Here is a 21,012-nt window from a genome sequence, read left to right as displayed (position 1 = left end):
TACCCATGACAGGGGTTTGAATGAGATGATCTTTGATGTCCATCTCAAACCATTTTATTGCAAATCTAGTGAAAATATGTTTCCATACCAAAGACATTTCCCAAATTAGACCAAGATTTCTCATGAGTTTGGTTGTCTAATTACAAAGGAACATCCCAAGGGAGTCCTACAATCTGAAGTTGAAGCAGGCTATTCTGGCTTTTATACATTTTGGCTATTTCTTCTCTTCTGTCTGCCACTTTCCTAAGCTGCAAGTTTAAAAAGTATAGCACAACTTCTACAAGAGCTAGGCATTTAATGTCATTGCCACTGCTGTCACCCTCTCACAGTAGCACAGAAATCACAAAGAAAACTCCACAAATCACAAACCTGAACCCTGTTGATTAACCAGCTTTGATCTATAGGGTGTTCCTGCTACCTACACTGAGCAGTAGCTGCCTCACAGAGGTGACTCTGGACTTCAAGGCACTGCTGCTCATTTTTCCATCTGCCCAGGCAGACTACCCTGAGTTAAGGGAAGGGCTCCAAGTGCAGCTCAGCACACTCAGCAGCAACACCTCTTCTAAGGAAGATGCATCTACTAGTCAGGAAGTGAGGGAATAACCTCCCAAGTGATTTTAGAAATCAAAAGTTGTATCTTGCACTCAGACAATCCTGCTGCTGTCTGCAAGACGTCAGCTGTTGCCTAGGGCTGACTTCATCATAACCTGTGACCTGCAGCCCACAGCTCTCAAGGCTCTTCATTACAGGCAGGGCCAAGGAGATTGACTGAAGCTTTTATAGTCAATAGCATCAGACAGGCTAAAGACATGGAAAACCCCAGAGAAGAAGAGCAGCAATCAGTCCTACCATTAAACCCCCTGCTTATCTGCAAAAAGAAAACCACTCCAGCTCCTCTTAATAGATAATAATAAAAAACCCCCACCCACAAAGCAAAGCCAAAGTTCCAAATCTTTTTGCATTACTAAATACTTTACAACATTTGTGCAGGTTCAGTTTTACTTCAGTCTTGTAACTCTAGAATGCCTTGATTTAAATTAGAGAGCAGCAAGTGCAAAACAGACAATGCCCATGGCAACCCTCCCCAGCAAAGCCAGGTCAGAGTACAGAATTCTGAAGTTCTTACACAAGGAACAGATTGAAAGTACAGTGATTAAGTTTTTCCTTTGAGCAATGTGTAAAAATGTAAGACATTGCTACTTACTGGAAGCAGCAATTGAACTTAAGTTAATAGATGCTTCCTACAAAAGATACAGCCAATAATATGGAAGACAAGTGTGAATCAAGAATTTTATTTTTTCCCCCACATACATAAAAAAAGTGAGTGAACACACAAGACAGCAAGTCAGAGAAAATTAACATATTTACAAAACAGTTAAGGTATCAATTTTTTTCCATCTTCAAGATCAAGTCATCACAGATTTTCGTTAATTCATCATTTTCTTTAGTCTGTGGAGGAAAGAAAAAAGTGAGTTTCAGGTAGGTCCAAACTATGTTACAATCTTGTAGCGAGCTGAGTTGCAGTAAGTCCTGTTTGCCAGTATATGCAATAGAAAGTCCATTTACATGATGGTGGCTCATGCAAATTTAATGTAAAGGACAGTCTACTATGCCAAAGGTCACATGGCATCCTTAGGAGCCCCAGGAAAGAGCCAGAAACCACTATACTGTTTCTACTTCTTCCACAGACATTCCCATAATAAATGGAGACCAACTGATCCAGAGAAACAAGACTTTTGGGACTCAGCCATTGTTAGGCACACCAAAATTCAAAATATGGACAGTTTAGTTTTTAATCTTCACAAGACAGACTCTGCAAAATGATGCCTTGGATACTTTTACTGACATGTGACAATTTCCAGCTTGTAGAATTCCCTACGGAACAGTTAAACTATTTTAATAGGAACTCTTAAAGTGTTACTGTATTTATGACAAGACCAAACCTAATTCTGTGTTAAATGGCTTGTCTCATCTCTCCAGTTACAGGCCTAGTGTCTGCTATGCAAACTTCAGTCATAAACCTGAAGACTCAATATTTCTTCCATAATAGAATGAATCTGTCAGCATTATCAATTTTTGAGTCTTCAATACTGGCAGCAACAACAACAATACAGTAAAACTAACAGCATGCGCTTGCAGCAGTGACTTTTAATCTTCAAACAGCTTATTCCTTTGAAGGGTTCCAACAAAGGATATGCCTTTACAAAATGTTCTAAGACTTCACCTACACAATATGAAACAATATAAAGTACAAGGATTAATGGTCTGAACAATATTGACAACTTGACACTAGTGCTAATAGCTTATAAATCATGTTCATGAACAAGCTGAGCCAGACAATTATTCAAAATTTACTCCCAGATTCTGCTCTGCTTCATGTGTAACTGTTAATCACCATCTCCTTCACTAGTTCCAGCAACCTCCTGACACAGGAGCCCCGACTGGTTTGGAAACGAACCTCGTGCTCCAAAAAAATCTAAACACAGAGACAAGGCCTGACATGACAGTTGTGTCTTAGGTCTCAATGCCAATTTCCCAAAGCCTGCCAGGACAGCAGCCATCAAAGCCAGCACAGTTAGCAAGACTCCTTCTAGCCCCCATATGAGGGAGTTGTTGAGCCATTCCAAGGCAATGGCTTGGAGAGACTCACCCATGGCATTGTGACTGACCTTTTGTTCAAGGCTCCTCTCTAAAGACTGGATCCTCATCTGTTCTTTGCGCAGAGTGGCTTGAAGTGCTGCAGTCTCTGATTTCGCTTTGCTGCGAACCTGCGCGATTTCCTCATTGGCTCTGAAACAGGTGCAAGATGGTGTTTACATCCCCTTCAGACAGCACAGCAAAACTCACAGAATCACACTAGATGCTTGTACTTTGGATTAATCACCAAATGAAATATGTTTAAGCTAAGTTTTGGCACTATTGAACCACATTCTGTACCAACTGTGAAAACTATGTATGTCACTCCTGGTCCCTGCTTCTTGGCATGGTACTTACTGTTGCAGCTTTTCTTCAGCATGTGCTTTGAGTGCCTGGTATCTCTGCTCTTCTTTTTTAATTCTAGCCAAGTAATCTTCTGCACATTTCTTCAGAACTTCTTCATTCTGTCCCAAAACCCAAAGAATTTCAGTTAGCTGTTTAAGGTAGTAGATGGAAGAGTCCCCCCACTTGACAACTGGGTTATTTGACTACACCTGAGTGGCAGTATTTGTTTACTAGAATGAGCAAATCCCACAGGCCTATATGGACTAAACTGCCTCCTTTCAACTACCTTAAGTTTGCAAACATTTATTCACCATATTTTCCCCCCAGTATATTATTTAGTAGCAAACTCTAGTAATGGTCACTAAAATGACAGTCACTAATTTGTTTTGCTCCAATTTTTTTTAAATCAGCTTTGTATTAAGTTGCAATTGTCACAAGAATAGCTAGAAATCCAACTTCTCCAAAGAACCCATGGAAAAAATTTAGGCTTTGGACCCTGATGTAAACAAATCCAACACTTACAGCAAGAAAATTACTTTGGTAGTCACATTATGAACATATTTTATTAGCTACTGTAGGAAGTTGGAACTGTTTGAAACAATTGCTAAGACTCCACTAATATAGGTCTTGAATTTAGTAACTTTGTTTCCAAGTGATGTGCTAAGAAAACAGCTTCTGAATTCAGGGTGGAAATGGAAGGGACACAAGATAAAGGAAGTCTGACACCATAGCAAAGAAGAAACTGAAGTTGCAAACAGACACTATGTCTGTTTCTAAAACCCAGACTACCGCGAAGCTTCTAACAGGGCCAGTTTTTGAGTTTTAGTAAGCATTTAGGGACATTAAAGTATAACTGAATGAAAAAAACCTGAAGGCACTTTTTAAAGCACCAACTGAATCAATTTTTATGTATTTCATGGAGTAAGAAACCATAGCTGATACTCATTAGCTTTCTTCCTTCAGCATCTGAAGAAGCTACAGAACAAAGACTTGATTTTAGCTTTAGAAAGACCCCACAAGCATCTTAGTAGGGAGCACCTAATAACCTATTATTCTCATTTATAACTGCACATCCTCTTCAGCATCCATTCAATATGATGTAGGGGAAAGAAGCTGCTCTTACGCAGCAGTTACCACATGAGAGTATCTCCATAATCAACAAAATTGTGTTGCAGCAAGAAACAGCTCACCTGTTTGAAGAAACTTTGTTTTCTAAGATATCAATATCTTACTTTAAGTCAGTCACTAAATACAACAAATTAGTAGGTTTTTTATAATCTCTAAATAAACAACTTAGTACCTGGTTTTACAGGTAGTCCCTATACTACCTAATTAATGGCTGGTCTAGAAATTTCACCACTTCCTCTCCACTAAATCTCATTTATTTTAGAAGGATATTATCTGCATTAAATCATCTTACTCTGTGGTAACCCTCTAATGCTTCTTTCTGTTTTTCAAGCCGTTTGAAGAGTTCAGAGAAGGACTTCTCCATGGAGTTCAGATCTGAAATAGCTTGCTGCTTCTCTTCCATCAGCTTCTGTATTTCTTTCCTTGAGATTTCCTTCTGCTTCTGAGCATCCTCTAGAGAAAGTGGAGTTAACCCGGCAATAGTTATTGCTTTAGCATAAAACCAGTTCCAGAATACAGACAGAATCTCCACACCTTCAATTCTTCCCCTCATAAAGGTTTCATAATATACCCTCTTCCCCTGTAAAAACCCCCTGTCTGTGCTTTTAAGAAATCTTTGTATCTTTGTTACATTATTACCTCGCACCACACTTAAGGCCATTAAACACCATAACAATGTGCTTGCCTAAAAGCATTTTTTCTCTGGCACTGTAGCCAAAATACTCCACTCGAGTTTACTGTAACAGGAGCCTTGAATGTTGTGATAGATGCAAGGAATCCAAAAATATTTTCATTAAACATACAAAACAGCTGGAAGATCTGGAGGAGACTGGGATAATCTGCTATGCTGGTCTGACTTGTTTTCAGAAGAGGTTTGGGTTAGCACACCCAAAGCTATGTTGCCCATGGCCTTAGAGGAGAACAAAAGAGCTGACACAGATGTGCCTAAATTCAGCTTTGAGCTAAGAAAGTGTAACTATACAACAAGAGCTTCACCGGATGTCTTTTCTAGTTTTAAAGCTACAAGTTTAACTAAAGCAAAAGGCCAGATCTGTCCAGAAAGAACTTCTAGTGATACTTCGACACCTAAATGACATCAGATAATAAACAACTACTCACAAAATGCTGACAACTGGATCTGCCAGTTTTAATAAACCAACAGCTCACACTCCAGTGGAAAATAAGAAAAAGCTGCATTCATGCCTGATTCAAAAACCCTTTATTACCTATCAAGTGATAGCATGTCTGTATGAATATGCATAAAATTGTTAGACTTTAACCTTACACTTATCCTGGAAGCACTTGAAATATTAATGTCAGAGGTGAAAGAATACTAACTTAATTTAGTAACTCTGGGCTAAGCATGCCCCAGCCCCCAAGGCACTCAAAGTGTAAATATAGAGCTTACCCATAATTTGTGTTATTGTCTGTTCAAATTCAGCAACTATTTTCCTAAAAACCATGAAAAACAAAAGTTGAACATAAGTTAGAAAAAGCATCTGGAATAACTAAGTAGATCTAAAAGCCAGGACAGATTCTTACCCCATTTCCTTGTATTCCATATGAAGCTTATTATACTTCTCATTCCATTTCTGGATCTCCAGCTCTTTCTCTTGAACCTTTGAAGGTGAAAAGGTAAGCCTTTACTTTTTGCACAACAAGAGAAAAGATCTGATACTAAAAACAATCAAAGGGCAGCTTGTGTATACTTTTAACTTAAAACAGAGAGAAGAAATAAGTTCTAATTGCTTAACAGAATCAAAATTGTTTAATTACAAGCTTGACTCAAAATTTAGATTAATACATAGATTTTGCATGTATGATTCCCAGCACATTGCCAGTATCTCTTCAAGTGGCAAGATCAGAGCCAACTGAGGCAACCAACCTCTTGGCTACTCTAACTCAGTGTCTGTGTAGGTAACTATAACTTCTGAGAGAACACAATGGGCCAAGGAACATTTTCTCAAGTGACACACATATCCCTCTTATTTACAGGGCAGACAAAAAAAAGCACAAACCTGCTAATATTAACACCTGAGAGAACAAATACCAGAAGCCTGTTCAAGATCAAATTGCTGTTTGCAGTAACTTATATTCAACACTAAATTAGGAAATGTGGAAAGGGGAGGATTAAAAGATGCCCCAATTCATTTGGGAATAATGATACCTAACAGAATTAAGCAGCACAAATTCTCTTTGCATACTGTGCAAACTCCATATGTTTAAGAATTGTAACAGAGTTGACAGCACTTTGAGAAACTTTCAAATACAAGTGGCTCAAAATACATAAAATAACATGGATTTAAAAAAAAAGAAAGTAAAAGCATGTGATTATTGATGGTTTTGTGACAAAAACTCATAGTAAGATGTAGTACACTGATTTTTCAGTATTTATTTTAGAGCAATCTAACTTTAAATATATTACAATATTTCAGGTGACAGGACACTAGTGAAAAAGAATGTACAACTGTTAGGAGGAGTAGTGATAGTTACTAAATTAAAAAATATGACAAAAGCAAAAGCATGTGAAGATGGAAACAAGTTAGAAACTTGCACTTGCAAATTCCAAAAAGGCTTCAGTAGACCCCAAAAAACAAGCTTCCCGTAAGTGCTGTCTTTGCTCAGAAAGAAAACAGATTTTCACTATCCTCCTACTCCTGAGTTGTTTCACATAAAAAAAAAAAAAAGAAAAAAAAAAAAGAAAAAAAAAAAAATTTAGTCTGTCTTCCTTTCAGATTGGTATTGTAATTCCAGGCCTTTTTGTTTAAGTGACACAGCTGGAGTCATCCAGCCACACCTACAACAGTGTTTGCAGGTTTAAAGTAGTTCTTTCCAACATGAAAAAGCAGCACTTTTAAGATATTACAAAAGTTTTACACCATGATATTATATAGATTCTTTGCTTTAGAGCAATGCATTAAAAGCTGTCCCCTGCCACAGCCACATTTGTTTTCCTGTACTAGACAATATGCTGGCTGAAAGTCACCTCCTGAATGACAGAAAGTAAAAGTTATTCCTAGAAAAGCAACTATCTCTGTACTCTAAAACAAAAATAACTTAAGCAGCAAATAATCATAGGTCATCTTTGTTTGGTGCCCCAGTGTCTCTGCCTGCAGTACAGCAGGCAGGAATTTGGAAAGCTCCATTTTTTGATGAAGTGATGCAATTTGCTTTAAGGACATTTATGCTTAAATCTCCTCTTACATTATTTAGTGTTTCTAAGGTTACATAACTCAGAAGTCAAAATGAATCAAGTACTCAAATTGCTGAAGTGAGTGGATATATAAGTCTTCTTGCATCAGTCATAAGATGGGCTTTTAAAGGCAATTTCTGTAATTACAGAACAGGCTTAAAAACTTACCAATTACTTCTCCCTTCCTTCACTAATGCCCTTTTCCTCTGGAGTGAGCTCCAGATCTCACCTCCACTTTATCAGCTGGACATACCATTGTGCATTCACATACCACAAGAAAAGAATTGCCAGCACTGAGCTGGCACTACAGTTTTATCTTGTTTCCGGGGAATTATGTAAGTCACCCTCTTCCACTGGTATGAAAAGATATTTCCTGTCTGTTGAATAAGTGTCCAGATCACCGATATTAAGCCCAACTATCCCATCTGACAATATGTGCCTTTTAATAGTGACCAGATCTAAGGCAGAATCTAACTAATAATGAAGTTTGTCCTATTCCCTTAAGTGCTAGCTCTAAAGAGTTCTATACCTTATATCAAGTATGATGAAAAAAATCTGCAAAGTAGAGATTTATCCCAGATAATCCAAACAAAAGGACCTTCTAAGGCTATGCCAAGTTCTGCTTTGGAAGGGCCATCATACCTCTCTCTTCACCACTTCAACAGCTGCATCCATGTCTTTTTGGCTGTATTTTAGCACATCTATAATAGCATCCACTGCAGCGCTTGTAGAAGTGGCAAGAGGGACTGGAGGAACATCACTACTCAGGGCATCTGGAATTAGGGGACCAGTGTCCTGTAAAGAAAAGAAAAATGCAAAGTTTCAACAGATGCCTATTGTCACACACTGATTAGGTGTATGCACGTTATTCAATGCCACGTCAACATATCTCACCTAAACACTCAAGATACCAGCATAAAACTTTCTTACTTTGAAATTGACCACATAACTCTAAGAAATACCTACAAGGTGGAATCAGAACTGCTATCCACCAATTCAGCTATCAGAAACAAAGCAGATTACACCATGCTGTTCCTCACAAGTGAAGAAGAGACCATTTCAGGATGAGCTGCTGTGAGCAGATCTGTTCAAACTATAAACCATAGCTGCAAGAACATCCAGTTTAACCTGCTTTTCATCCCACCAATGCAATTACAATACAAAGCTTGTCTTGCATAAAGAAGACTGCTTAACTAGAGCATTCTTAAAATCAGCTCAAATTTCCTTAGACCACGTGCAACAGCATCAGTTTCCACAAAAAATACTTCCAATACTTAAGAAAATTTTCATCACAAAAGTTCAACTATGATATAAATGAGTATCCCACATGGTTTAAAACAACAGTTTAAATAAACCTTCAGCACACGCTGCAATCCCTAAAATATCTGCATAAGTTTTAAATCAGAACCTAGGCTATCCCCTGCTCAAACTATCAACATGAAACCTGACAGCATTCCAGACACCCTTACAGAAGTTGTAAATGTCCCCAGAAGATCTAGTCCTTTTGGTTTTTCTTCACTCTGAAGACTCACTAGAGGCTTTCCAGCTTCCTCAACGAAGTTACTTAAATCAGCAACAGGACTAAAAGTGAACATAACACCATTAAATTCAAGTACTGTCTTTCTTCGCAAAGCTCCTGTACCAGCAGTAGTCTGTCCAGCAGGGCAGGGCAGTGATCATGACCCTGTGCCCAGCACTGGTGAAGCTACACCTTGAGTCCTGTGTTCAGTTTTTGGGATCTCACTATAAGGACACTGAGCTGCTGGAGCATGAACAGAGTAAGGCACAGAGCTGGGAAAGAGTTTTGGAGCACAAGTCTGATGAGGGACAACTGAGGGGGCTCAGCCTGGAAAAAAAGAGGCTCAGGGGGACCTTCTCACTCTCTACAACCTGAGGAGAGTTTGTAGTTATGTGGGGGTTGGTCTCCCAAGGAATAAGTCTGGATGAAACAGCCTCAAATTGCACCAGGGGAGGTTTAGGTTAGATATTAGGGGAAATTCCTTCACTGAAAAGGTGGTCAAGCATTGGAACAGGGAAGTCACCAGACTTGGAGGTATTTAACAGATGTGTGGATATGGCACTTTGGAACACAGTTCAGTGGTGGACACCCCAGTGCTGAGTTAACTGTTAGACTTGACAATCTGAAAGGTCTCTTGCAAGCTAAACAACTCTGAATTTGTGTACTAAGTCAATACCTACCCAGGCTGAGATGTAGCTGTCATGATACTCTCACTTAATTCAACAGTACCACAAACTGGTTTTCTTGGACTGTCTCTCAACAGAGGGTCAAACTTCAAATACAGTGACTGTTTTCTCAAGGCTGATTCTTTGAACTGAAGGGAAAGAGGCATAAACTGGCAGATCTGCTGCTTCAGAGCACAACACACATCCCACCCACACACAAACAATCCTCTGAAGAGTGGGTGAGCCTATTCTTCAGTGGCCAGAGCACTGTTCTCAGGAGAAAAATTACATAAGAGAACTCTGTGCCCACATGCTTAAGTCCTTATGTAATATCAAGAGAATTCAATCTGCTCACAGACACAATCAAAAGGGCAAACATTAACAAACTATTCCAAACCAGAAGACACTGAGAGGGAAGGATAGTCTTATAAGCTGAAAAAGCAGTGTATGCCATTTTCTCTTTGTTCATAAAATAATGACAAACACAGCATGACCAAAACAATTTCAATTCAGTGCATTCACTGTTCAGATACTCTTATTCTGGACCCAAGCAGGACAAAGAATAACTGAGCTGAACTGATTAAAATATGACAAGCTCCACTTAAGAGACAGATTTCCTGAAACTGGCCATAAAGCAAAAGAGCTTAGAAAAAAATGTTTTTGAAACAATAATCCTGCACTTTTAAAGCCCCATGTTCTAGCAGTTTTTGCCAGAAGTGAAAAATCATTCACCTCAGTTTCACTGCTGTTAAAGAAAAATAGCAGCTCTGCACACTGACAGCCAGGGACTTTTAATTTTTTAGTTGAATTGCTTAGAACTACATTGCCTTGCACCATCATCCCCTACCCAGCCTCATCACTGAATTCTTTTGGAACAGATGACAATTTCTGTTGACAATTTAAAGTGAAGTTAATTCACAAAAACATTTAAGGCTTAACACTTTCATCTTTGCTTTCCTCTCCACGCTGCCAGGAAGGCAAACAAAATACTTAATGTCATACTTACTGATGAAGACCCAAACTGTTCCAGATAGTCTATGCCCATTCCAAAAACTGGAAAAGGAGGAAACAACACAATGAAGATACAATACTGCCAAATTGTCCTACCACAGACAGAAACAAACTTGTACAAATTAAAAAAAAAAAAAATACCTGCTTTCATTCTTATGACTTCTAGATCTTCATTTGTTCAAAATACTGTCTTTTCTACCCAGACATGAAAAAAAGTAGATTTCTAAGCTATGCAAACTTACAACTTCCATTTGTTCCCAAGTGTAAGAATACGTAGGATTTAACACACAGTTGGAGACCTTCTGTTGTTCTAGGGTTAAAGTGACAAGCACACTCATATATTGTTACACACAATGTCCCATGAAAGAGCAAAATGGTCAATCTCACCAGTGAAATTAGCACACAGCTCAGATTTGAAGGATGAAGTTGTAACCATTTCCCAATACAGTGATTCCACTCCAGTATGAAGCTGAGTGACAGACTGCACTGCAGTCAAACCATTTGCTCATCCTTCCATACAGTGCTCCCACCAGGAATAACCCATCCAAATGGTTAAGTCACAGCTATGTAAGGAAGCTCTCAAGACAAGCATACTTGTCAGGAAGATCATTCACACTGCAATATGAAAACCAGCAGTGCTAAAGCCTGCAGTAGCCTACAAGGCTCACACACACCTGTACAGGCTCTCAAGCTCTCAATTTATGAAGTCTTTAACACCAGAAATTATTTTACAGGAACAATTTTTCAGCACAGAAACTGCCACTGAAACTCTAAAAAGATAGTTTCTGTACCAGCTTAAACTCCATCCTCACAGGAGGATGAGCTCTAATAGCCAGCTCTTTGAACTCAGCTTAAACCAGAGGAAGTTAGAGATAGGCTTAGATACATTTCCCAACACTGCTCATCATTGTGGGTTCTGGAGTCCTTTCAGAAGGGCAGAATGAGAGAAAAAAACCCCTAGAATCTATAATAACACTTAAGTAGAAAAATACATATATACATTATGTATATATGAAAAAACACATTCTCAGTCTGTTTAAAAGAAATGTCCTTACCTTCTGATGATGGTCTGAAGACCTCCTCAGGTTCAGCATTAGTTGTCTCCTCTGCTGTTACTTCAGTTTTGGGGGAACTAGGTTTAATTTCCTCTGCAGACATTGACTTTTCTCCACCATCAGTGGAAACCAAATTATCTTGAGAGGGTGCAGCATTAGCTGGAGACTTTTTTGATGGGCTAATTTCTTTCTCCTAAAAAGAAAACCAAAATCCTTTTAACTGTTAGAATAATTATTTAAAAATGTAATGAAAATTATTTTAATGATCAAATTGGTTTGTCAAACTAAATGGGCAGCCAATATAATAAAACAATTCACAGACAAAAATTGAACTACCAACACTGAGCACAGCTCAGGAGCCACTTTTCTAGAGTCCACACCCTTTTGTTTGTCCTTATATGCAATTGCTGATCAAAAAAGATACTAAACACCAAGGTATCAATTTGGCTGTCTTTGATGTTACCATCAAAACACTGCACAGCTGACATTCCTTCTAAAGCTGCTGAAGATGCATAAACCCGCTAATTCTTAGACAAAACATCAAAAAGTGGTTGCACAAGATTAAGTCATTAAGTCAGAGAACTCTGCTCCATGGAACAACATGGCAAGAACTGGCTATCTTTCCTATACCTTACCACTTCTCCTTTTCCTGGAAGTTCAGCTTCTGCTTGAACTCCTGGCTTCTCTTCTCGAGCTTTTGGTAAGTCTTCTACCACACTCTGCTCAACAATTTCCCTAAAGAAAACAAACAAACGGAATGAAAAAAAAAAAAAAAATCAGTATCAAATCAGTATTTCTGTCACACAGTTCTAATACTGTATTACCAGATGAACTGAACAAAGATAGCTTCTTTGAGAAATTCTACTACCACAGCACAGGAAGCTTTAGAGGGTGGGGATGTAAATCTACTGTTTCACCTGGTGACAACTTACGGGACAAAAAGCTGTCCCTCCATCAGAAGCAGTGTTTCCTAGGAAGCAGAAAGTCCCAGCAGCATCACCTATTTCTATTCATTTCACACTGCCCTCTTATTTCCATTTGTTGGGCTCATTGCTTTTTAAAGTTAAAGATAGGTTCTTTGTAAAATTAAGAGTGGAATTACAAACAGCCTGCTCCTCTTTCCAAGGCAATGCTGTGATTATTGGTGTAAACTTCATTAGAGAAGTCCAATACTCCATTTGTGCTGTCAGCAGCAAGTAAACTTTTCACCTTGGTAAACAGTAACTGATCATGTTACGCAGGAAGCAAAAGTGCAAACATTTCTGTCAAGTGAACAATTTGTGCCAGTCGAGTTCTGGCAAGCACCTGACTGTCTATAGTAACATTAATAACTAGACTTTCTAGGAAAGGTAACAACATATTCTATCCTCAAATAAAAAGTCTTTGTGCTGCCAAACAATTTCAGCTTCAGAGGCAGGTCTTTTTATTGGAGATAGCATTTAGATACCAAGAACATCAGGGAAGAAACAGCACCCCAGAGTTCAGCAGAGAAAAAAATTGTCTGATCCATTCCAAAGTCGCACAACACTGCTCCCTACTTCCCTGTTCTATTTAAAGACAGTAGCAGTCACCTGATTTTCCACATTTTAATCTTGGAGGAGTGGGGAAAGCACCACTTGAACAATGCTCTTTCCATCTAAGCCTGTTCTCTCCCATGCTCCCAGACTTAAGAATACCTTTTGCCTAAAGCTAGTCATCTCAGGAGTTCCTCCAATTAAGATCTTTGCTGTTGCAACATAATTGTTTTATAGATTACAACAGACTCTGCCTGGGAGAGATGCAGTCTAAGAAGTAGAAATGGACTAGCTTGAAATAGTATCTAACTTTCCTCACATGAATTCAAGGTGCTTCTGCATTCAGCTACAGATTCACTTACAGATTTTTGGGTTCTTCTTTCTCGAGAGTTTCACAGGTACTTGGCCTGTTATCCTGCTCCACTGGAAGAGGTTCCCTTCTTGGTGAGGTGCTCTCCTGTTCCTCTGGCAGGTGAACTTTCTGAGGGCTGGGTTTAGAACGCTTGGGTGAGGTGGAAATTTTAGAGCCTCCTCCAAATGGATTAAAGTTTGGATCATCAAGTTTGTCCCAGTCAACCTTATAAGATGCTTTAGGAAGAGGGATTTCATCTTCCACATTACTTTTATTTTGCACTTCAGTAATCTCTGGTTTTGTTTTGGTAATAGGAATTTTTTTGGAAGGTGGCTTAATTCCAGGTCTTTTACCTAGTTTCTTAGGAGGTGGTTTTCTAGCAGTGGTATTATCAAAGTCAAATTCCAGTTTTACTGGTCCAGCCTTGGTGATATCAGGCTTTTCTGCAGGTTTCCCTTTGGAGACACCCAGCTCTTCATCAGGCTTTGACTCTTGTGCAAAGGCTTTTTCTGCTACTGAAACATTCTGAAGCTTTGATTCCCCAGTTTTAGAAGAGCTGGTTACATCAGAACTGCCGGGCCCTAAGTTGCCAGGTGACTGTAGAGGAGCTGTAGGTGCCTCTGCTAATACCACTGGATCAGTCTGGCTTGCATCTGTGGAAGCAGATTTCACACCCTGCTCAGAGTCACCAACTGCTTGCTTAGGGGACAGTTTGGGTTTGTTAGACTCCAGCTCGCTCACTGCAGATGCTTTTTCAGAGATGGGAGCCCTGTCTTCACTTAAACACTCTGCACTTGCTGTGGTTGAGGCAAAAGGAACAGCATCGTCCCGCAGAAGAGAATCATTACTTTTTTCAGTAGTTTTCTCGGGGCTGCTGGGTACTTTTAAAGGAGACTTTTGCAGACTTCCAGGAGAATGAGGCAACTGTACTGAACTTTGAAAAGGATTGATGTCATTTAAGTTATCAAAATCAAGATTGTAGGAACCTCGACTCTTCACTGGCATCTCATCATCTGGGTAAGGAGCCACACTGACCTTCTCTGGCATTTGTGTATTGTTTGTTCCAGCTTCAGTCTTTTGTTGACATGTGCTGCATTTGAAGAAAAAAAATGACAGCTACGTTGTTGGCATAGTTTGGAATTATCTTTTTTAAAAGACTTGCAAAGTAGCTTTGCATGGTCAGAGTAATCTGATTTTTATTTTTTTTTTTTGCAGTAAGACAGCTGACAGCAAAATACAACAGCAAGAATTCAGTTGTCACCTGAACAGTCAAGGCTTATGAGCTCTGGTACACATGAAAATAGAGATATCAACCCCTGAAGTTAGTCAGTGTTCTTAAGCTACCTGTTCTACACAGCCTTGCTATCTTATGCCAGTCATCCCTGGAGACTGCTCTACTCACCACAGCACTGGGACACTGCCCTTTCACACATTGCTGAGGAGGAGTTATTCACCACCAGCAGCTCAAACACAAACACAACTTGTGGTACCATCTTCATGCAGATTCATCTGAGTCATGACAGACTCGAGTCTGGGACCAAACCAAGTCATGATTCAGGTTCTCCCACACTAGTCATTACTCTGTCTGGACATTCTGACAAATATTTTCCCCCCCATAGGTATGCATTTGATTTTTGAGGGCCTACATACAAAAACAGAACATGGACTTCAGGCACTCTAAATCCTGTACAACAGCAGATCTGAAGAGCAGAGTGATATATAAGAAAACACTCTTCCAGTAAGAGAAAGGTAAGATTTTCTAGCAAAAGACACAGGTTAAAAAGTTTGTGTACTCACTGTTGCTGAGTGTTCTACAAGTTATTACTCTCTAGTTTATTTCCCCAAACTCTACACAACTTCTGAAAGCTTAGCCTCAGACCACAGAGAGTTAAGCCATTACTTCCTGAAAAAGTATTTCCTCCCATTGTTTTGTCCCTCCACAAAGTTATTATTTCTATGTGCCATCCTTATCTGCTGCAGAACAGAACACGATTAAAAGCCACTCACTAAAAGCTCCACTTTGATAAACTCGAAAGCAGAGGCGGGAGGTAGGAGCTGAAGAAGTTCTTCTCACCCGGTTTGAGCGCCTCTTCCCGGCAGTAGCTCAGCCCCAGGCTTCTCTACTCAGGTCCCTCCCACTCTCCCTCAGCGTTTAACCTGATAAGTGCCAGTCGGGAGCGAGACACCTGCCTGGAACGTCCGTCACTTGTGACGAGTCAAAACTGACCCCGTTCAGCAGCACGGAGCCCTCTCACGTATTTGCTACAAACAACTCCTCAAGTTTTAAAACTAGAGAGGAGGTGTTCAGTACAAGCAGTGAATTAATACAATCATGCTCTAACTAAAACAATTCAGTGCTGATCCTTTAAACTCACTTGAACTTTGTAAGTACTAAATCTTTGTTTATTTGTGCAAGCAATGAGTTCAGGGCATAAATACCATTACATTATTTGTGGTGGTTAGTTCAGAAATATCTTTCTGAACTAGACTGTACATGGAAATAAACAGCTGAAGCAAATTTATACACTTAAAAAACATTTAACTGTTGCCACCTTTTTCTCTTCCACCCCTCCCAACAACAAAAACAGGGATCAAATGAAAGTATTGGGTAGTTAAAAACAAACAAAAGGGTGCATTTGCTTGCAAAAGGTAACACTAAGAACTGAGACTTCTTGCTGGTGGGAATTACAGGTGTCAGATGTCTATGCTACTTTAAAGAGGGGCTAAAAGTCAGTAACAGAAATTTGCATTTAATACTGTCCACTCCAAATTGAAACATTACAGATTTTATGCCTTTCTCCAAACAGCTACTGTGAGCCACTCTGAGACTCAGGCTGCTAGATTATAAAGGCATAAACATGTTTACACTTGTGACTGATGTTATATTCACTTTGTGTTGCTAGATTAAAGAAAATCTTAATACTCCCTGACTCAAGGTGTCAATTCAAGCTAACCCTTCAGAAGATTTATCTCTTTAGATTTTATGCCTCAAGATACAACAGTACTTAACATACAAGATAAGATATTTTAAGGTTTAACTTCAGAGTAGTTGTATTCTCACATGAAAACCTTACATGAAGTAGAGAATACAAAACTGTTTCTTGCAGTATCTCTTCTCAAGCTATTTATCCATACCATAAGTTACCTTAATGTAATCAGCTACAGAGAAGCTGGAAATGAACTTTTTCAATGATAACTGAACTTTAAGCCCCGGTCAATATTAATTTTGGTCCTCTTGCACAGTTTACATCTTGTTATAGAATAGAAAGTTATACTTTAACTATACTGGTTTAAAATAGGGAAAGTTAACTTAAGCACGTCCCACATGGGTAGCACAGCAAGTGGATTCACTACTCACTCAGCATCAGAGGCTGCAAATAAAAGATCATCCACCACATCTTCATGGCAGTCATCAAGTGCAAAGGCAGTCTGAAGTTTGTCTGTCATAGCAGGAGTCAGGATTTTTCGAGTGTGAGGATCTCTTTGAGGAGTTTGAAAGGTTACCTTTAAGAAAGGGGTGGAGGGGGGAAGAAAAAGGACAAACATGAGCACAGTATTCTTCAAGCACCAAATAGCACATGCATTCAGTAGCAGAGATCATAAAAGGAGAAGGAATAAAAATAATACAAAACCAGAAGTTCACCTTCATCGCTTTTCCCACACTCTTTGGTGGCAAGTTTTCCTTCTGGGACAGGCGGAGGATAGAAGGTCTCCCTGTCGGTTCCGGCGGCGGAAAGAAAAAGCCACAGTCTTCCGCTGTTAAATCATCCTTAATGCTTCCTCCATTTTCTCCATTTTCTGCATTTAAAATCTGCAGACTCATTCTAGAACATCAACACACACAGCACCGCAGCATGAATGAGAGGGTGTGGTCAGCCAGATGCACTTTGAGATAATGGAAGAAGTTGGCAGCCTTGGCACTGACTAGCCAAGACTAACAGCTTCAAAGGGAAAGTTGGAAGCGTGGAAAGTCTTCACGGGGAAAGGTCTATCTCAGAAGGCTCTGAAGTATCTAAAAGCAGCAGTGCTCAGCCCCTGTGCTTTTGGTAGGGGCTTCAGAAGCTAATTGCTGATATTATGCCTCCCACAGCTCAATTCTAGCCTTACTAATTAAGCTGCCTGTTCTTTAAAGGGCGCTCTGTCACCTGCAATGTTTCCTCATCCCCAACCGCTTCAGCCAGTGACATCCAGCCTTGTCTCTTGTAACAGGGCGCCCACTAAGCCACACAACTGCTTCTGCAAGGCCCAGATGAGACAGATGACAATCATCTCTCTGTTTACTCACATGGTCTCATTACTACTGTACACCAGCAAACAGCAGAAACAAACTTGGTTAGTTAGGGTGTGTTTGAGATCAGAGTCCTGGATCAAATTAGGCTCTTCCTGCACTGTCTAGGCATTTGCTGTTCTTGTAAAGGACATAGTACTGAGGAATCTTTTGCAGCATAGACCTTATTAGTATGCAAATCTGAGAAAAATCATCATTAGAAAAATATTTCTGAAATATTGTTCTTACACTAGACACGCACAAGTTTTAGTAGATTGCTAAATACTGATCTAATTGTACTAGCGTGAAGGACTTGAAGCTAAAGCTTGGGCTGTAACTAAGATTAAGGATGAAAATAAATTAGAAATAGAGAAAAAGCACATTTAAAATACACCAGGCAAGCAACCATGCTGTATGTACTTCAACTCTGCCTGCTTTTAATTCCTATTGGAGCCTCTGCTGTTCTAAAGGTTTAAAGTGCTAACACTCAGTAATGTACAGCTGTTTTGGAAAAAAAAAAAAAAAAAAAAAAAGACAGACAGGAGGTAAGGCAAGGAAGATCTAAGCATAACCACTGCCCATGAAGGATGACACCTGAGAAGCGCAGTTATTTAACTGAAAAACTGCTATGAATGCAATTTATTTCATAAGAGCTGATGTATTATCTTTTATCACCTGTACAAGATAAGCAGTAGCAAGTGGAAAAGATCTTGGCTTTCTGCAATGTGTAACCACTCTAAGCAATCTCAAATCTTGATTTGACCAAACATGTAATCCTGAGCCTGTTTTTCCATCATATATTCAAGATTAATCTAAAAAATCAGCTGAGGAAGACTGTATATGATTGTTTCCAGTGTCATAAAGAGATAACAAGAACACTTGGTCTGAAAATTTTAAGTCACATTTTCAGTCTCCTTGCCTCTATGTATTTAAATTTCTGTACATAAATAAGTCTCCAAACATTTCTCCACCCCAACATTAATCCTTTTGGGAAAATTTGCTTCCTACTCCCCACAGAACTCAGCTGCTTTGTCTGCAAGCCTGACAGCAGCACTTTCAATCAGCAATGGAATGCAAACAATAGCTGCAGAAGCAATGGCATGCAAAGCACGCCAGTATTAGCTATTCCTTCATTCCTTCGTTATTCATCATATTAATGCTTCAGTTCAGGTTGTTTTTTGTATTAAATATTTCTACATTAACCACTTGTAGTACTTGAAGTGAACTTCATTGCTTTCCTTTATTCCAAGCTAAAATTGAGACAACGGATAAAGTGAAACTTTACAAACTGTATTTTTTACTGCAATTACTTTAGAAACAAGCCTAGGACATAGTAAAGTTGTCAACACCTTCTAAAACAAGCTCCATAAGCAGTGGAGCTGGGTTTGGAGACTTTTTCAGCTTTGTCATTGAACTACTTGTGCACCATTGCTAAACCAAATAAATTGACACTGCACACATATACCACTTTAGATATTAAATCTAAAAATCAAATTTCTCTCCAGGATTAAAATACTAAAAGTAATTAATAATTTTATTTTAAATTTCTGCAGTCAAGATTTGATCTAAATTGTATTCCACAAGTTCATTAGCTAGCAGCTGTGATAAGGTGAAAGGGCAGCCTTATTCATATCTTTGTTTACAGTGCTCAGCATCCAAGGCACACAAGTATTATGAAAGGCAGCAGGTTTTCCCATTACAGCAAAACAAAGCTCAAGGCCAGGCTGGATGGGGCTTGGAGCAACCTGGTCTGTTGGAAGGTGTCCATGTCCCTGGGAGGTACTTTGCCTGCAAGGGAGGTTGGGACTAGATGATATTCAAGGTCCCTTTCAACCCAAACTTTTCCATGGATCTATCAAAGTTCACAAAAAATTAAAACATTCCTTGTTTTAGAAGAATGGGTATGTGGGCACATGCAGGAACTGGCCATTCTACAGTTAAGAATCAACGTAAATTCAATTACATGACATCAGGTAATTAATCTTCAATTATCTATCATTTGTAAAGTGCTTCAGGTAACCTGTTGTTTCACAAATATTGGGACACAATATCCAAAACACCAACGTGGTCTCAAATGCCTGAAAAGCCACTGAACATGCAGGGCAGAGATGGAATTTTTCTACTTAATTATCCTTCTGAACTCCTCCAGCAGCAGAGCTGCAGAGCACTCACTCATGGCAAAGCAAATTTGTACGTGCTGTGAATATTTCCATACAAACTGATGCACAGCTGATTGATGTATATATGTTTATTTATTTTAGTGCAAATATCTCACTTCAGAACAAATAAACACTCTGAGAAACAACTCTCTCATAATCACCTTCTCCTGACTGCAGGGGAGGAGCAGCAAGGCCAGGGAAGGGTTTTCAGGAGCTCCATCCCTGCCCATCATAGCACCGATACGTGTTTTAAATAAAAAAATAACTCAAACTCAGCCCTGCCTCTTTTTATTCCTGACTCACCCCGGGCTCCCCAGCATCCCCATATCACCCTCAAAACACACAGAGATGCTCCCAAGAGCCCGACCCCTGACTTCAGTGGGGCGGGGCACCTGAGCTCCACCCTTGAGCTCCTGCCATTATCCCCCAGTTCCTCCCTTTTCTTCACTTTTAAACTGACAGAAATAACCCCTCAAATAGCCTAATCTGAAGCCCACGGAAGTGCCCCTGACACCCCCGGACAAGGGGGCACCCTCAGTCCCACGAATTTCACTAAGGGGTCGCTAAAATACCCGAGCACCACACCCCCCTAAACTTACTGAGGGGCCCTCAAGCCGTCCCACCCAATCCCCCCATCAAATACAAACCATCTCAGGCTCAGAGGGGTCACCAAGCCTTCCCCCACACTAACAGAGCAATCCCAGAGCTCCCCCGACCCAGCACTCCAGGGTCACAGAAAAGCCTCCAAACCCTCCCCCAAACCCAAGCTCCCAAAGGGGCCCCTCAGCTCACCCCCACAGTACCCAAAGTTCCCAGAGCGGTCCTCAAGCTCTCCAATCTCACAAAGAGGTCCCAACGCAGCCCCTCCCAGCCCCACACCGCCTCAAGCCTACAAAGCCCCAACTTCGCCGAGCCCATCCTCCCCGCAGCCTCCCCACCTCTCTCACAAAGGGCTCACCGAACCCCCTGCAGCGCCCAATCTCACAAAGGGACACCTAAACCTTACAGCGGGGTCCCCAAGCCCCCCGTACCTGCCGGCGGGTCCCGGGACGAGCCCCGAGGGCGCTCAGCTGAGGCAGCGCACGCTGCACCCACCACCGGCCGCAACCCCTCCGCCGCCGCCACACGATTTCAAACGCAACGGCTGCCCCGGCCCGCCAATGAGGG

The 21,012-nt window shown here is 40.2% G+C and overlaps 1 protein-coding gene across 3 annotated transcripts; it reads right to left on the bottom strand.

Annotated features, from left to right (window-relative positions):
• Positions 1 to 1,276: 1,276 nt before the first annotated feature.
• Positions 1,277 to 20,962, bottom strand: TACC3 (transforming acidic coiled-coil containing protein 3). Of its 3 annotated transcripts, XM_083861217.1 has the most exons (16): positions 20,877 to 20,955; positions 17,063 to 17,243; positions 16,778 to 16,923; positions 13,430 to 14,509; positions 12,189 to 12,288; positions 11,554 to 11,746; positions 10,494 to 10,540; positions 9,503 to 9,636; positions 8,773 to 8,884; positions 7,946 to 8,098; positions 5,653 to 5,729; positions 5,519 to 5,562; positions 4,403 to 4,563; positions 2,995 to 3,101; positions 2,670 to 2,790; positions 1,277 to 1,449 (listed from the first exon to the last, which is right to left on the bottom strand). In XM_083861217.1, exons 2-16 carry the CDS (start codon positions 17,240 to 17,242, stop codon positions 1,384 to 1,386), a joined length of 2,721 nt encoding a protein of 906 aa, XP_083717343.1. In that variant the 5' UTR covers position 17,243; positions 20,877 to 20,955; the 3' UTR covers positions 1,277 to 1,383. The 3 variants fall into 3 exon arrangements, with proteins under 3 accessions (XP_083717343.1, XP_083717344.1, XP_083717345.1); XM_083861218.1 differs by lacking the exons at positions 8,773 to 8,884; positions 9,503 to 9,636 and having other exon boundaries at positions 20,877 to 20,962; XM_083861219.1 differs by lacking the exons at positions 16,778 to 16,923; positions 17,063 to 17,243; positions 20,877 to 20,955 and adding an exon at positions 15,427 to 15,553.
• Positions 20,963 to 21,012: the final 50 nt, after the last annotated feature.

Source organism: Zosterops lateralis, assembly GCF_965231275.1.
Source record: "Zosterops lateralis genome assembly, chromosome: 5".
Lineage (NCBI taxonomy): Eukaryota > Metazoa > Chordata > Aves > Passeriformes > Zosteropidae > Zosterops > Zosterops lateralis.
Note: the sequence above shows the minus strand (reverse complement) of the source record. Positions and strands in the feature narration are given on the sequence as shown.